This window comes from Mytilus californianus, unplaced genomic scaffold (assembly GCF_021869535.1).
Source record: "Mytilus californianus isolate M0D057914Y unplaced genomic scaffold, xbMytCali1.0.p SCAF_2, whole genome shotgun sequence".
NCBI classification, from domain to species: domain Eukaryota; kingdom Metazoa; phylum Mollusca; class Bivalvia; order Mytilida; family Mytilidae; genus Mytilus; species Mytilus californianus.
Genome location: NW_026262668.1, coordinates 134303566 through 134317316, shown reverse-complemented (window position 1 = coordinate 134317316; position 13751 = coordinate 134303566). Strand labels below are relative to the sequence as shown.

The 13751-nt window shown below is 33.3% G+C and overlaps 1 protein-coding gene across 4 annotated transcripts in view; it reads left to right on the top strand.

The window, feature by feature from the left end:
* LOC127731100 (insulin-like growth factor 2 mRNA-binding protein 2) overlaps positions 1-8901 on the top strand; it is a 40785-nt gene extending 31884 nt beyond the window's left edge. For all 4 annotated transcript variants that reach the window (XM_052239964.1, XM_052239961.1, XM_052239963.1 and 1 more), the window contains 3 exons: positions 1405-1515; positions 3472-3603; positions 5151-8901. In XM_052239964.1, the coding sequence (XP_052095924.1) occupies positions 1405-1515; positions 3472-3603; positions 5151-5387 (480 nt within the window). In that variant the 3' untranslated portion in view covers positions 5388-8901. The remainder of the gene's footprint in view (positions 1-1404; positions 1516-3471; positions 3604-5150) is intronic.
* The last annotated feature ends 4850 nt before the right edge of the window (positions 8902-13751 follow it).

Here is a 13751-nt window from a genome sequence, read left to right as displayed (position 1 = left end):
TTCAGAGTTATGTAATACACCTTGCCTAAGAAATAGGTCTAGCTAGGTCCTTATAAAAAATAAGGCTATAATGATGTAAAATTTACATATTTACATTAGAGAGCAACCATCTTACTTCAAAGGGGGGGGGGGGGGGGTTATGTTTTTTTTCTAAAAAAATATTCTGATCCCCAATTTGATGAAAAAAATATTCTGGTCAAGCAGATGACAAAAAAAATTTATTCTGAATGCTAATTCCCTCCATACTTTATAGTGTCAAATTTCGAAAAAGAATAATCTAGTTGATTGTGTCGAAAAAACTAAATAAATAATTTTCTGAGTGACTTAAGAAAAAAAAACCTAAACCTCCCCTTTGAAGTTAAATGGTTGCTCCCTTATAGCTGCATTTTTTTGCATTTGATATATATCATATAAGTACATGTACATAGAGTACAATTGATTAAATGCACATGGGTTTAATTACCACCCTAGGCATTAATATTAATAGGTGGCAGCTTATATAGGGCAGATGGGCCTATATATGTGGTGTCCCCACATATACTCTGCTGTTCCTAAGTTTCAAAATTCTGCTCGCTCTGGCTAAGTCCTCAACATCTTTCTTTTCTAAGTATAGATCAGCAGCTCCTCTAAAGATTAGTAATGGAGCGCTTAATATATAGTCCAGTGTCTCGGTCCTGTCTTTTTTGTCTCTCTTATTTTCTTATTTATATTATTATTATTATATTTCTTATATTTTCTTGTAAGCCACCCAGCCACAACTCTTTTTCCTGTGGTACCTGAAAACAGTGAACCGGTTTGGTACATTGTTGAGGTCTGAAAGTGACTTATAACTGCCAACAGCCACATTATTTGGACTCTGGTAGATAGTACATCAGACTGTTATCTCATTGGCAATCACACCCAATCTCCTTATTTTATTACGGGTTAATTATTTGAAATAAATTACTACAGTACTAAACATTAAATCATTTGAAAAAAAATAATTTTGCAATAATATATATATCAACAATGAAATTAAGTTGTATAAATGGTGTCACTTTGTTTGTAATTGTGATACTAGTATAACAATACTATTGTCTAAATCTACAATAACAATGTGATTATGTCACTAGGTCACCTGTAAATTATCTCTTGAATAAGGGCTATGTGGGGTATAAGAGCTTGCTTACTACAGGCTCTTCATAATCATTTTGTTAAATAATTCTACAAATAAGGGAAAACAAAATCACATATTACTTTGAATTATGTTGATTGTTCAGGTAGTCTTGAGCTATTTCTTTGTACAGCAGATTGAATAATTGGGTATTGAATACCAAAACTACTGAAATGACTGTAAAAAAAAATTCAGCTGTCTTGTGTTATATAAACTTAATCAAACAAATTATACATTTCTATTTTGAATAGATTCTTCCACAGAAAAACGGAGAAATGAATGGTGATAGAAAAGGAGGTCCTCAAAATCAAATGGATGAAAGAAAAGTGATTATCACTGGATCAGCTGAATCACAATGGAAGGTAAGTACTCTTTTGGTAAAATATATATTTTAAAGACTTGGATCAAGTAAAATATTTGATATCACAATTTTTATGCTCCCACAAAAAAATTCAGGAGCATAAGAACAAACTAGAGATCTATTTATTGTTATATTAAGCATTTAGATATTTGGTTTTTTACAGATTTTTGATGTGAAAGATTTGGGTCTGTCAGTCAGAAAAAAGTTTTACAAGACATCCAATGTACAGAATTACTGTTTACTTCAGCTTTATTTTTGTTCTTTTTTTTGGGTCATCATTCCTTAAATATGAGTACCAAACATTTATTCTTGGTTGTTTTAAACACAATGCATGTCATCGTCAAACAAGTTTGTATGAAAAGTGGTCATGTGCCTGTACAAATGGGTCATAAATGGTCATTTCATGATGAACGAAAAATTAAAAAAATAGCAATTAGTTGCTCCCCTATGAATTTTCATGAAAAACAGTGAATAATACGCTTCAATCAGGAAAGCACATGATAGAAGCTGCAATCACATTGCATGAAAAAAGTTTACCATCAACAAAATAGACCCGTCTAATACACAGCAGGGGATGTTGGTTTTGTCCTTTAGGGTAGGTACTGAGATGACCCGTCCAATGCACAGCCGGGGATGTTGGTTTTGTCCTTTAGGGCAGGTACTGAGATGACCCGTCCAATGCACAGCCGGGGATGTTGGTTTTGTCCTTTAGGGTAGGTACTGAGATAACCCGTCTAATACACAGCCGGGGATGTTGGTTTTGTCCTTTAGGGTAGGTACTGAGATGACACGTCCAATGCACAGCCGGGGCTGTTGGTTTTGTCTTTTAGGGTAGGTACTGAGATGACCCGTCCAATACACAGCCGGGGATGTTGGTTTTGCCTTTAAGGTAGGTACTGAGATAACCCGTCTAATACACAGCCGGGGATGTTGGTTTTGTCCTTTAGGGAAGGTACTGAGATAACCCGTCTAATACACAGCCGGGGCTGTACTGAGATAACCCGTCTAATACACAGCTGGGGCTGTTGGTTTTGTCCTTTAGGGTAGGCACTGAGATAACCCGTCTAATACACAGCCGGGGATGTTGGTTTTGTCCTTTAGGGTAGGTACTGTGATAACCAAGCTTTTAATATCAAAATGGATGAACATTTTTCTTACCACCTGTAAAACAAGAAAACTCCAAATTGTTTGTGGTCATCGTCTGCTTACTTTTTTAATTGACGTCTTAGTTTGGACAGGTCCATTTCATGTATGGTTCAAAATAAAATCTTTTTAGAGTTATGATAAAAATGGAAAACAAACTTTTTGTTCCGAAAAAACAACATTTCCAGATCTGTTCGATTGTCTATTTTTAGATTAATTTTTAAGAACACAAATGCAACAGTTTATTTTGAGATTTTTATTTAACACATTGGACAATGTTGTGATCATTTCTATTTTATATTATATTTTCACATATTAATAAAATAATGCACATAATTTGAGGTAAATGCTACTACACTGATATTTTTATTATATTTCAAGGATAATTATTTTAGTACAGAAGGCGGGAATACAAAGCCTGAAATTCCAATTTTAATTTTTTCCTGAAAATAGATAGAATTGGGTCGGTTGGATCTGTAAACCAAATTAAAAAATACTATGAAATGTTGTCAGTTTGAATTTCAGGAGCAAAATTCCTTAGAATAAAATATGCATAACAATTGTTAGGCTGATTGATTGTTGATTGTTGAATTGGGAAATATTTCGCAGTTGAAGTTTAATGTCTTTTTTGGGAATTACACATACAAACTACAGTTACAAACACAGGTCACTATTTTATTAAGCGTTAACTTCTACAAATAAGAATTGTTTTACAAATGTATGAATATTTGGCAAATGAAGGGAATAAGTAAATGTTGCTATTCATAAAATTGATAAGCGGGTAAAAACATGATCAAGTTAAATTTTTTTACAGGCTCAGTTCTATATATTTGACAAGATAAAGTCAGAAGGAGGTTTCGCTAGAATTGAAGAGGTTCATCTACGATCAGAGGTGATGGTCCCCAGGTCAATGGTAGGAAGAATCATTGGTAAAGGTGGACAGAATGTAAGTTCTACAGAGGTCATTGCTTCAGGGTTAAAGGTTCAATATAAATAGCTGTGGATGCATTATACACCACTCACTATGTGTTATTCAATGATCATGTCAAATTAATGACTGCATTAAAAGTGGTGAACAACAGCCACACATGACTTCAATGTTTTCAGGGCAAAAAACGTAAGTACATTTGTTCTTTGACAGAAAATGAATGTAAAACATATCTGGAACCATAGTACGTAAAGATTAAAGCCAGTTAGGAAATCCAATTTCTTTTTTAGAAGAGAGCATAATTATGATTAATAAATTGCCCCTGGACAATTTATATACAAGAATAATGTTCTCTTCAGTGATACAAACTCCGACGAGACCAGGTAATTTCTCAATCCCGTTAAATGCCTGTTTGATAAATGCATTTTAACCTCTCATGAGTCGAACTCGATGGACTCAAATTCTCAGTTTAAGTTGAATAAATTATATAGTCCTGTGGATGTAAATTGACCCAATGTCTCTAAGTTGGAAAGTAATGAAATTTAGAATATTGAATCAGATGTTTTTCTTGTCAAACCTAATCATTTTCATATTAAAGTGATTTAAGCTGTGTAAACATGCTTGTTTGTACAACAGTTAAAATGACATGTTTATGGTAACTGCTAATTAACACCTGTGTTGATCTCCAAGCGCAACTTGAGTGTGCTGAACATTTTCACCAGATATACCTATTAGAAACCAATTTGAAGAACGGAAGCCTTAGAATTGAAATTCATTAATGACAATAAAAGTTTAAAGGATGAAGACAATTATAACAAATTTACATTTCTAGTCTTACCTGATAATTCATTTGCTTAGTAAAGAATGAACTACCTGATAATTCATCTGCTTAGTAAAGAATGAACTACCTGATAATTCATCTGCTTAGTAAAGAATGAACTACCTGATAATTCATCTGCTTAGTAAAGAATGAACTACCTGATAATTCATTTGCTTAGTAAAGAATGAACTACCTGATAATTCATCTGCTCTCCCTGATAATTCATCTGCTTAGTAAAGAATGAACTACCTGATAATTCATCTGCTTAGTAAAGAATGAACTACCTGATAATTCATTTGCTTAGTAAAGAATGAACTACCTGATAATTCATCTGCTCTACCTGATAATTCATCTGCTTAGTAAAGAATGAACTACCTGATAATTCATCTGCTTAGTAAAGAATGAACTACATGATAATTCATTTGCTTAGTAAAGAATTAACTAGTTAAATTTGTTAGCATTTTCATTTATAGAGTGACCATACACACAAAATATATGAAGCTTGAATACACACTCATAATTCTCATATGGAAAAAGGCACACTGTTCAAAATATTGAGTTTACACAAATCTCGCATTTGTCTGGTCCATTGGACTTTGACTTAACGAGATTCGACTGTAACCGACTTTTAAGTGGAATTAATTTGCTTGAAAACCTCATTCTACGGAAATATTTGGCAAATATGAATATTTTGTAAATTAAATTTCAGAACACACAAGTAATTATGATCTTTTATATTTATTAGGTACGAGAAATGCAGAGAGTTAGTGGTGCTATAGTTAAACTGCCAGAAGTCAACAGTCAACAAAATCCACAAGATGACTCGGAAGTTGCTGTTTCAATTATTGGACATTTTTATGCTATGCAGCCAGCCATCAGACGAATCCGATCTCTGGTTAATCAGCGGGGAAATCAACAGGGAGGAATGATGGGAGGCCCACCACAACAGAGAAGACCCAGACGGGAACAAAATGGAAATTAAATTATTGAGATTAAACAAATGATGTATTACCTCCATGTGAAGATCGCTAAAAAAGAAAAAATACTTGTTTTAAAAAGGCTTTATTGTTGGTGTATTGTTTCTCATTCTCTCCCAGTATATAGCTCCATTTTACAGGGGCTAGGGAGGTGTTAAAGGGCATTAATTAATAGTATTAGTATGGGTGATTCACTGGAGGTACAGATATTGGAGGTTGATAGAGGGATGGGGGTCGTAGAGATCAAAGGAAGGCCATTGTTATTTTTGTTTTGAAATTAACATGGTCTTTTTGTAATAGAATTTATTTTTGATACTTGTTGAAAGCATTTTTTTTTTGTTATAATTTTTATGACCTGTTTTTATGGGTGGTTTTTTGCCCATATGTTGACAATTTAAAAAAAATGATAAAATTAGAATTTTTATTTCCAACTAAACTTCCACTTGTATAGAAATTTTGGTGACAATTCTATTCTGTTCCTAAACACAGGTCTGACAATTACACCATATTATGTTACCATTCAACAGAGGATGCATGAATATAATTCTCATCTGTTCATCAAATTAGATTTAGTTGTCCATCTTTTCTGCGTTGGGTTCGGGGAGAGGGCATCATCATAGGATTTTGTATACCAAGTGTAAATAAAAACTAAGAGAACAGGGCCTTTTTAATCAAGTTTTATTATATATAATGAGATCATTATTTCTCAATCCATTTGTTAAAAAGATCTTGACTATTAAAGCATCTGGGTATGACCTGATTCTAATAAAATATATGTATGATGAACAGGTGAGAATTTACAAATGTTACACCATCCACTTTTCAACTAAGTATTGAAAACTTTATTTCATTATTACAATTTTATTTCTTCTCGACAACATAACACTTATAACTGTCAACATTTGATTTCTTCTATTGTCACTGGATGATAAGAAGTTACATGGCAAAATATCAAATGTAGCAACACTTGACAGAAGTCTTTCTTACATCAGACAGGCATCTCACAAGTCTCAATTCTGTGTGTGACCACTGCAATTTTTACGACAAGCGATTGATAATGATTTTCAATTCAAGTAATTGGCAAAAGAGAAAGCCACAAAAAAATGTTGAACAATTTTGAAGTGTTCACATACAAAATGTTAATAGACTCGAGTTTTATTGAAGAAGTTACAACAAACATTGTTGCATTTATAACATCAGTCGTAAGAATTATCTTTATACCTTGAGAGGTATGAAGGAACATCATATTATCTGACATGGGCTACACATCTATTCAGATAATATGTTGATCAAAAACACTCAAAACTACATATATACATGACTTGAACATGGTGAATGAGAAATTCATTTTACTACAAGTCCTGCTGTATAGGACAATTTAAAAAATTGGCTGCCTTTTTTATTGTCAAATCATGTACATCGTATATCTGCAACCGAGAAACTTTTGACAATGAAAAAGTTGGCATAATGATTACAATGGTTTCTCATTGGGAGAAAATGATGAGCCTATTTTAAACAGTTTGTGTAATAATTGTCAGGATTTCTGTCTACTGTAATTCAAAGGTTTTGTCAATTTCTATTTGCCATAAGCATTTCAGAGTTGATTTATTGTTAAAGAGTTTGAAAATAATTCAGTAACAGGAACTGTGAGACCACTTACAAAGAATATTTAAAGTGCAATAGAAATTTGTCATAATTTGCAGCAACATAATGCCGAATCATGTCATCAAACTTATGCAAACTTTTGTAATTTTCTATGACTTTACTAACATCAGTTGATTAGAAATTTTGACAATTATCAAATTTTGAAAACATTGTTATATATAAATTTGATACTTTGGTACCAGCTGAACATTTGCTGAATGTGAAGTATTTACTTTGTGTGTGAAATAATTGAATCATGAAATTGTAGGATTGTAAACAGGTTCAGAACATATGTACTGGGTAATAGAACTGATGTAAACAATTCATTTTGATACATGTATTGAGAAAAATAGAAAATTTAAATACTTCACATGAATTCCACCTCAGCATGTGAAATATCCATTGTTTTAGCAAACATTGGCTGCGTTGTAAATAGCAGTCTTTTTTTCAGTCGTTTGTTTCTTGGTGTTATTCATTAATGTTTTTTTAAAGTTAAATAGTTACCTTTATACAGTTTGATCCTCAGCAGTGAACTAAAATTACTTCTGAATATTTTGAAATTCTGTTAACTTTTTATGTACAATTTGATGGGACATTTAGCCCTTGCTGTTAAAAAAAATATACACACTAAAATGATTTAATCAGAGTAATTATAGGCCACTGCTAAGATGAGCTCTCTAGTGGAGCTCCTGAACATGTTTTTATACTTTATCTGTCTGTCAATCTATATATACAATACTGATAAAGGAAAACATGTTTTTGAATGTACAGATTTCTTGTAAACTTTATGGTACTTTACAGGTTATATACTGCGTGATTTAATTTTCCCCTTTTTAATTTTCAAAGAATTGTACTGAGCCAAGTCTAGAAAGCTAATTCTTCTCGGACAGAAGTATCATTGTATTTGTACAAGGCCAGTAATTCTTGGTATCTTTAGTATATGTTTATTATTTAGTGTACAATATTGTCTTAATACTTTATTTCTGTAAAAGAGAAAATGCCAGCTTTGTAAAGGGAAGTTTTTATTCTGAATCCTATTTCTCTATTAGCCTTTTTTCAAAAGGTCTTTAACTAGTCGCTTGAGTTATTTCTGCAATTTTCAAAATAGGACTGATTAGTCCAGTATTAACTGACTTCTGTGTAATTGGTAACATATTTAAGTCATCCAAAATAGTCCATACAATGCTTTCAAAAGCCAAAAATTAGGACATACTGTAAACTGTTGGGTTGAGTTTGTCTAAAGAAAATTTCCTTTTACACTGTTGTTAAGTTTTATCTACCTCATTTAAAGGAATGTGTTTTATACAAGGAGGACTGCATTTTCTCTTTACAATCATATACAGACTTGGCTCAACATAGACGTTTTTCAGTTTTATATATATCCACTGTAGTTTTCGTCCTCCGTATTAAAAGTAGTTCAGTAATAGATATCACACAGCCATTTCAGATCTAATGTCATCCAATACACTACCAACACCTAATGTTATTTGTTAAAGGTGTTTATAATTGAAATACTCTAATGCAGTTCCTTGAAATTAAACCAAGACCAACATCTCAATGTCCCTGTATGTTTGCAAACATATTTTCTTTAGGGGGCATTACTTCTGCAAATTGTAAATTATTATATAATTTATATAAAATTATTATATAATTTAAATATAATTGGTGGTTCAGTGAAACTCTTGAATTCAAAAAATAATTGCTTCAGTATTTGTTTATTTGACAAATGAACATATCTGATAACTGGTGCAAAGGATGACATTGGATTCTGGACGAGCTACAGTTTAATGCATGTTTTGTCAAGTTGCCACGGCTAAACTGTTTTCAACATCTGAACAGTTTCTCATTTCTGCCGGAAATAAAGTATTCTAGTTATATTGTGTTCAGTATTTTGTATTCATGCCATAGATTTACATCAGTATCTATCTTCCATATGCTTCTCTATTGCCACAATTATTGTGATGGAAATCAAAATCCTCCCCAGAAGCAGTTGGTCTTTACCTGGGCATATAAGTTTTTGCAAAGTGAACTGCTCCATCTAATAAATAGCTAATGTTTTTCATTCAATTGGAACTTTAAATATATCCTATAAAAATCAATCATTCATTGATTACTTTAGCTGGACAAAAAAAAAATACATGTACCATACTTAATAATGACACACTGCAGGTGATGTATTAATTCAATATCAAATCATTTATTTCTGCTGTAATATAGTCTTGTTTTAGTGGGTTCCTAGGTTGTTTGAGGGAAATGTTGACTGCATCTTTATACCAGCCTTATGTTTTATCACTGAAAAACCCAACATAAAATCATATAATTTATTTGCAATATCAACTATTTAAAACAAAAATTGTCTGCAGCAGCTTATATATTTTTTACAAGTTAAATAGAAATAAAGTTTTGTTCTTCAGTAGTCCATTATAGACATAGATGTGTAATTATCTCTTGCTCTGGCAATGCGGGTCATTATTTAGTATTGGTCCATGTTTTTTTTCATCACAAGTTTATTGTCTCGCCTTGACGGTGTTGAAAAGCGAGACATAGATATGCTGTTTCCTCTGGCGGTGGCGTCAACAATGTATTAGTTTGTGATTAGGTCTAGTTCATGGTGAACCACTAGTGGTAGGTCAATGATATTTGGTATGCAGTTGTATTAGCATTGGCACAACTCATTACCATGGAGATTATTTGGCCCCGCCCCCTCAGTCAAGGTCTATTGACTTTGAAACTTTCCATAGTTTACATGTATTAGTTGGTGATTAGGTCAGTTTATTGGGAACCACTAGTGGTAGGTCAATGATATTTTGTATGCAGTTGTATAAGCATTGGCATATCTCATTTCCTTGGAGATTATTTGGCCCCTCCTCCTCATTCATGGTCTATTGACTTTGAAACTTTTGCTTAGTTTTCATGTGTTAGTTTGTGATTAGGTCAGTTTTAGGGGAACCGTTAGTGGTTGGTCAATGATAATTGGTATGCAGTTGTATAAGCATTAGCACATCTCATTTCCATTGAGAATATTTGGTCCTTACCCGTCAGTCATGGTATGTTGACTTTGAAACTTTTGCTTGGGTTTACATTTACAAGTTTGTGATTAGGTCAGTTTAAGATGAACCACTAATGTTAAGTCAATGATATTCGTTATGCAAATATATTGGCATTTGCAAGTTTCATTTCCATGGAGATTATATAACCCCACCCCCTAATTATGGTTCATTGACTTTAAAACTTTTACATAGTTTACAAGTTAATGTTTGTGTTTAGGTTTGTTTAAAGGGAACGTCTTATGAAAAGTCGATGGTATTTGGTTTGCAGTTGTATTAGCACATCTCATTTCCATAGAGATTTTTAGCCCTGTACCTTCAGTCATGGTTCATTGACTTTAGATATTTGCATAACTTGCATGTTAAAGTATTGCTATTTTAATTTCAACATTTGCATTATCAAAATAACAAATAGGCGAGATATAGATATATCTCTGTGTTAACAGTTTATTTTTATTGTACAGCCAAATTAATCAATGAATGGTTGGTTTTTCAAGGAGAAATTTAATGTTTCCATTGAATGACCTCTACAAAGCACAATACCTATTATATTTATTCAATGGGACACAGTTTCACTTTGTTAAAATTGTAATGACCAACTTATTCTGGGGAATGGTCATATTTCCTTCGCAATAAATAAAACTGATTATGTTTTTAATATGCATTGCGTTTCAACACTGCCCCCTTTAAAGATGAAAACACAAATATACACAACACAACCAGCCCCAGATATGCTGTCTGTTAAAGAATCAACCCCTTGCACAGGTACTGGTTTCACTTGCCATCAAAGTTAATTGGTATAATTCTTAGCATTACCTATACCTAGTATTAGAACATATGACCCATTTGAACTTCTTTTCATGTAATATTAGTGTCAAGTTTGAATCAAAGTCGACAACTCTGGTCATTAAGATTTGTTTTGCCTTATATACTTGCATGCAGATTAATTTAATAAGTAGGCATTCAGCTAAAAGTCAGATTTGTTTTGCTTGTCCTGGGTTCTATAATCTACACATATTCAGGATGAGTACTAATAAACCAATATATCAAATAATGAGGGAGTGGAGCAAATTTGGATTGCCACTGAAAAAAATATTTGTTGGATCAAGCTGATGTAGGTTAAACACTCGCCCCTCATTAGCCGTTGCAAAGATTCTTTAACATGCTGAAGGCATGTTAATATGGTGCATCAGATTTAACAACCCTGTCCATATAGCTTCTGACTTGGGAGTATTTTATTTTATATATATCTCGCACAGTCAAATGATACTCTTCAATATTAGTTTAAACCCACCGTATGCTTTAGTGCAAGTTTTTAGTCCCCTACCGACAAAGTCAAAGGGGACTTTAGGTTTGCACTCCCTCCGTCTGTCTATCAGTCCGGCAAATCAGTTTTCCACACTTTTTTTTCTTCATGCTTGAAGATATTGATTTGATATTTGGTATATTGTTTTATCATGACAAGTTACAGATCAAGTTCAAATTTTGTTCCGTTATGATCATTTTGTGCAGAGTTATGGTCCTTGGACTTGGAAAATTCACTCAAATATTCAGTTTTCCACACTTTTTATAAGACCGCAAAAAATTTTGAGGTCGTATATTGGTATCACCTCGTCGTCATTTGGTTTCCAGACAATAACTTAGGTATAATTAAATAGAAATCTATGAAATTTAAAATCAAGGTTTATAACCACAAAAGGAAGGTTGGGATTGATTTTGGGGGTTATGGTCCTAACAGTTTAGGAATTAAGGGCCAAAAAGGGGCCCAAATAAGCATTTTTGTAGTTTCCAGACAATAACTTGTGGAACGGTGTATGGATCTCTCTGAAATTATACAAGTTTCCATACCACAAAGGGATGGTTAGGATTTGCTTTGGGGGGTTATGGCTCAAACCGTTTAGGAATTGGGGGGAAAAACGAGGGTTTCCTGGTTAATGGACAATTTAAAAGCAGTGTAAGGGAGGTAATCCAAACACAACGTTTCGATTACCTCCCTTACACTGCTTTTAAATTATGTATAAAGAAATGTTGTATTGTCTTGAGATGATTAGCTGTCAATTTATTTTTAGAAGTTACTATTAAGGAATAATGATTATGTATGTCATTTTGTATTTTAAGACTTTTATGATGTATTTAAATGGGTAATTATGGTTGCAAACTCAATTGGAAATTTGAATTGAGATTATGACCATATCTTGAGGGAAAGAATTTTTTTTTTGTGGGGGGGTCAATTTTTTCTCATTTCAGATTTCAGAAATTAAAATGAAAAATTCTTCAAATATTATTTTTTGGCAAAAAAAAAGTGTGTGTGTGGGGTCTGAAAAGGGGGGGGGGTGTAGTATTGTCAATACGCAACAGCATAGTGTAAAAAAAAGGGGGGGGTAATTTTTTTTTTTGTGGGGGGAGCGGGGTTCAATTCGCAACAGCAAAGTGTATTGCACAAAAGCAAAGAATATAAATTCAAATCATATTACCAATTCTAAGTTCTTTGACTACAGTTATTCTGTGTCAGAAACCTATTATGTGTCAAATATTTAATTATAATCCAAATTCAGACCTGTATCAAGCGCGAATGTTGTGTCCATTTTGGCCCCAACTGTTCAGGGTTGGACCTCTGCGGTCGTATCCAGCTGCGCTCGCCGAAGCAATTTATTTTTGTCATGCTTGAAGAAATTGATTTAATAATTGGTACATTGTTTTATCATGACAAGTTACAGATAAGTTCGAATTTTGTTCCGGTCTGATGATTTTGTGCAAAGTTGTGGTCCTTGGACTTAGAAAATTCGCTCAAATAATCAGTTTTCCAAACATTTTTTCGTCATGCTTGAAGATATTGATTTGATAATTGGTATATAGTTTTATCATGACAAGTTACATACCAAGTTCGAATTTTGTTCAGGTCTGATGATTTTGTGCAGAGTTATGGTCCGTGGACTTAGAAAATTCACTTAAATAATCAGTTTTCCACACTTTTTATACGACAGCAAACAAATTTTTGTGGTCGTATATTGGTATGACGTTGGCGTCGTCGTCGTCGTCTGGCGTCGTCCGGCGTCGTCCGAAGACACATTGGTTTTCGCACTCTAACTTTAGTTTAAGTGAATGGATCTCTATGAAATTTTACCACAAGGTTTAATACCACAAAAGGAAGGTTGGGATTGATTTTGGGGGTTATGGTACCAACAGTAAAGGAATTAGGGGCCAAAAATAAGCATTTTTGTAACTTCCAGACATAACTTGTTTGCTAGTGTATGGATCTCTCTGACATTGTACCACAAGGTTCCATATCACAAAAGGAATGCTGGGATTGATTTTGGGGGTAATTGCCTCAAAATTTTAGGAATTAGGGGCCAAAAAAGGGGCAAAAAACAAGCATTTTTCTAGTTTCAGGACAATAACTTGTGTGTAAGTGTATGGATCTTTCAGAAATTGTACTACAAGGTTCCATATCACAAAGGGAAAGCTGGGTTTGAGTTTGGGGGTAATTGCCCTAAACGTTTAGGAATTTGGGGCCAAAAAGGGGCCAAAAAACACATTTTTCTAGTTTCCAGACAATAACTTGTGTTCAAGTGTATGGATCTCTCTGAAATTGTACTGCAAGGTACCAGACCACAAAGGGAAGGCTGGGATTGAGTTTGGGGGTGATGAATCATAAGGGGGTTCAAAAAATTTTGGGGG